We start from the raw sequence: 4,902 nt of genomic DNA on the forward strand, positions 1-4,902 counted from the left end.
TACATTTATATAAAAAAGATTATATATTATATTTTAAGCACTTGTATGAATATATGGAAAGAATTAACATCAAATTTTTCAATTTTTCAAAATAATTAACAATAGATTAATATGAGATTTTCATTTTTCCCAAATAATCCCAGTTTATATATTATTAAGATAATATCCTTATATACTACGAGCTTTTGGTTTTTCCATTCCTTTGCCGCTACACGAATATTCTATATAATCTTCGGTTTGGGCCAACAGTAGCGATTTAGCGATTTAGGTGGTGCTTGCAAATGTTCTCCAATGTTCTTCACCGCCATACTTTTCCACAATATATTCCTTCGTCTGAAAAAAAATAAAATATATTATTGCACGGTTTTAATTGAGATCTCTAAATACTTTACGATTTTTATATCTTTAAACAATTTGATGCAAGGTTATAAATTCAGCGGCTAAAACATTCTACATGTCGGGGGGGCAGATCAATGTCCCAATTGTATTCCGCGGACCCAACGGGGCTGCTATGAGCAGCTTAACATTCTCAATATTTTGCGGCTTTGTATTCCCTTTTTTTTTCATCAGCAGTTCCTAGAGGAATTGCAGTGTTCTTTAAGTCAACTTCTTATTTGATTTCCACAATTGAAACTATGAGGTTATATTGCTTGTCCCAACTTGGTTTCAATAGAAACGGAAACATGCTATAAGTGCGTAACTTTAGAAGAGGTGGTTGCTCCTTTAAAAACAACTCAGTGATCGCGAGCTCAAATCTCAAGTGCAGCAGAGTTTTCAATACAGCCGATAACCTTAGTACTTTAAGGTTTTGGTCTTAGAATTTTTTTCTCTTACTCCATTTTTATGTAATCGAAACGAAGTCCCTAATAAGAGAAATTCAGAGGAATATATATGTATGCATATACATATGTATGCCACTTTTTTTTTTCTTATAGCAATTTTATTAATAATTCTAGCGTATTATCGCGAGAATTTGAAAATTGACAATACTAAATTAATGCGAGTCAGGTCGTTGTGTTCATTATATTTATTTTAGAATTAATGCATCTTTAGGCAGGAAATATATCTTCTTTTGAGCCATGTACAAAACAGTTTTAAAGATTCTCTCTTGTTTACCCTATGGTTAATAACCATAAAGCTTCAAAGTGAAAAAAAGAATATATAATTACTTGTAACTTTCTGTGGACATGGCCGATTGTTTCCATTTTTGCACATGGATATTTTGACGTTATTATTATACAAGCTCGAAAACCGAAATTTTTCACTGATGAATCGCGACCTATACGTTTATGTGATGAAAGGAATGATAGTCATGTCTGGGACAGAGTTACAAGGCTTGAAAAGGGTCAAATTTATTATGAAGTGGGTTTAAGAGCAGACATTAACTCGCTGAACTACTTTAATCTCTTATTCTATTTTTTCTTAGGGCACCGTTAAACAGCGTCAAGATTTAACTGGTTGGAGAGGTCATTGTGTTTTGTATTAATAAGCAATCTTTCTTGGTACTAACTAGTTTTCCGAGCATTTCATTTAAATAGCATGAAATCAATACCTTGAACAATCAGGAATTTAAAATGAGCGCAAACTGGTTACAGATGCTAACGCAACTAATTGAAGAAAATCAAGGTAATGAATCAGAGCCTGCGAAATTATGTTTGCAAAAATGGATGCAAGAACGTGATAAATTAAGGTAATCTCGCATGATGCCCATTACCAGTTAGGTTTTATTTAGCTTTTATTATATTTCGTATTTAAAATTGCATACGAATCCGGCTCATCATTTCATACATTACATTTTTTATAAAAAGGATGGGCCCATTTGATTTTTTTTTTTCTTATTAGCAATGTGTCTTTTATGACACATATGATGTCATTCCACCTTTATTTAAGAACTAACATTATCATTAGAATATTTCGAAATCCTAGGAATTTGGATAATCTGTAAAAAGTCATATTTTGAAAGATTTGCTGATTTGACGAGATAATCTCGGCTGCACTGTAAAACCAATTTGTCGGTAGCATCATGGGAAATATATGGCGCGATCTTCTCGTTATTGCAACAATTTGATGTTTTTTATTTCATTATTCAGTCAAATAAGAAATTTTTAATGATTCTGAGAGCTTTTTTAACAAGGAAGTTTAGGAACAAGGAAGTTTGGGCCTTTTGAAGCAATGTAAATCTAGAGGGAAGCTTCTTCCTCTTGCCAATTGGAATTCTTCATTAATGTGTGCGTATTTCATGCATACGAATCGCGTCACAGTTGTGTTTAACTATTGCAAAGTCTTATCCATTTTCACTCGACCTATCATATTTTAAAATAGTGTTGAGTCAGCTCTTTCGAAGCAAATCGTTTGAATATTTTTTAGTATATGCCGCTGCATTAATGATGTATTTGCGTTAAAAATAATTTTTCTATTTTCATCAAACATTGTTCATAGGATAACGATTTAATTTTAAAATCAGCTCTCTTTTAAAGGAAAGTTGCGCAACTTTCTTTATTAAGAAATCGCTCGTTCACAATGAATTTCTCGAATCTAATTAAAATTTCGTAGGATAGAACGTTATAAAGAAGTGTCATATTAATTATTAAAAAATAAAAGAAAAAAACTTATGGCCCACCCCTTTTTATAGATACGCTATTTGTATATATGTCTCGCCTGCATATGCATTATATACAAAAGTCGCTTCGAAAATCAAAAAATAGTCAAAACTTTATCCTTTAGCAGAAATGTATATTATTAACAATATGTTTACCATCAACCGTCATCAATCACACTTAAAACATAAACATATCACGACGCTATCACTAACCATATTTCTATTACCGCCTCTCTATATTTGTATGTTCAAAGACATCGAAATAACAGGATGTGCCAACCGCTTGTTCAAAATAAGAGCTATTAAAAAACTCGGAGAATTTTTGGTCTTTCATTTACCAACAGCAGTAGGCTTTAATTTAATTGATTACTCTTTCAATCTCATTATTTGCATGAGCAAAAGTTTTGTTAAAAATTTCTTGATATGACGTCAAAGTGCATTAAACGTTTTCAAAGCAAAAGCAGGAGCATGCAGTCCTCTTTTTAAGTGAATATTTGCTGCGATGTGCGTAGAAGTGTGTGTGTGTGGATAGAATAAAATTTGTTTTACTTTCCTCGTTTAATTCATATTGAAAGCATTCTAAATTTTATGTTCGCCAAATGCTTTAATAAATTTCAGCAAAAAAATTCTACTAAGCAATTTTTTATAACATGAAAAAAATTATAGCGAATCTTTACTTACTTGCTTACAACTTACACATTCACTAGTTATCAATTCTCACTTTTTTGAGATTAAACTAACAGAAAAGAAGAGTGGCGGCAAGCCAACGCCCTCCAATGTACACAAATCATTCTCTAAATAATCTACATGAAGTTAATCAACTTGTGCGACGTACGCGCTATATATACGTACATGCAAATATATGTAATAAAATGTATCAACGAATTTCATCCCAGTAGTCTCGTATGTTGTCCTTTTTTAACCTAAATACCGCGTAATTCAATTTCTAAAGGATCATGTTAACATAATATGGAGATGGAAAAGAAAAACAACGAATACCTGGCATGAATAGAATACAGCATGAATGATTGTCGCATGTCACTAAAAATTAATAACATTTGCTAAAGTACATATCGATTGAATTAATCGTGTTAGTGAAAAGTAGAAAACGATTGTGAGAAAGTATTGCGTTCACAATTCACTCTTCCCCTCCACCACTCATGCTAATCACAACACCGTATTTTCTACATGTTTGCTGATATGCTACGGGCATCGGCATTTTAATGGAATCCAAATGTTGGCTGCACTTTTGGTTTAGAAAGAATAGTGGCACAGTTTCTCAATTGCAGCTTTCATACCCCTCTGGATCTATATCCTATGTCCTTTTGTGTTTTAAGTTTTGCAATAATAAATGTATAACATTACAGAATAATGGGCACGACACGTACACGAAAAGCCTTTAATAAGAAACTTTTTCATATTAAAACTTCGAAAAGAACTGCATTTTTTATTTCAGCAACATCGGCTAAGAGAGTATTTGATGAATAATTTGGCAATTTTTTTATCATATATGTCATATATAATGGACTCAGTTTTGAAAGGTAGCTATTTCTCATTACATGGAGTAGTAATTATGGATCTGATAAATTATTTCATTTCATTTCATTTTCTCCCGTTGCAGCATCATTCAGAACTTTCATTGCATCCACATGCCACGCTTGCCATTTTTTCGTTATCATGCAACATAATAAAGTGTTCACATATATAGCGTGCGTTTAAAGTGCTTTGGGAAACTAAATTAATTTTTAATTTCAGGAATGACACTACTAATATGACGTCCTTTAAAGGGAAATTAATCTGCTGTCATAACTAAGAGCAGCTGAACTATCTCTATTAAAACGGAATGCATTGGCATTATAAAACCGTTCATAAAGCAAGTTAAACATTTGCGCAAACATTTTGATGATGCCGACGTAGCAATGCCTAAAATTGGTGCTGTGGAGGAATTCCAAGGAGAGGTATAACTTTCGTAAAATTTCACTAATGTTTGAATTAATACTAATGTTGCTTTTGCTTGGTTTTTTTTAGGAAGGCGATGTAATAATAATTTCAACAGTGAGATTAGATAAGGAGCATGTACTTAACGATGTGCGCCTTTCATTAGGTTTCATTCAAAACGGGAAATTGTCTAACCTCGCACTATCTCGATCTCGTTTCCTTCTTATTATATACGGCAACCCCTACCTACTCCTTTTGGATCCTCATTAGCGCACGATCATAAAATACTGCGTCGATGCTGATGCCTACCTCGGTTGAGATTTGCCGGCAAATTACTTTTAATTATTTTAATTATTAAATGAAAT

The 4,902-nt window shown here is 32.5% G+C and overlaps 1 protein-coding gene across 1 annotated transcript; it reads left to right on the forward strand.

Annotated features, from left to right (window-relative positions):
* Window positions 1–4,499: 4,499 nt before the first annotated feature.
* LOC119644503 (probable RNA helicase armi) lies at window positions 4,500–4,876 on the forward strand. The gene is made up of 2 exons (XM_038044064.1): window positions 4,500–4,557; window positions 4,628–4,876. The coding sequence occupies exons 1-2, from the start codon at window positions 4,519–4,521 to the stop codon at window positions 4,805–4,807; spliced, it is 219 nt and encodes a 72-aa protein (XP_037899992.1). The 5' UTR covers window positions 4,500–4,518; the 3' UTR covers window positions 4,808–4,876.
* Window positions 4,877–4,902: the final 26 nt, after the last annotated feature.

Source organism: Glossina fuscipes, unplaced genomic scaffold (assembly GCF_014805625.2).
Source record: "Glossina fuscipes isolate IAEA_lab_2018 unplaced genomic scaffold, Yale_Gfus_2 118217, whole genome shotgun sequence".
Classification (NCBI taxonomy): Eukaryota; Metazoa; Arthropoda; class Insecta; order Diptera; family Glossinidae; genus Glossina; species Glossina fuscipes.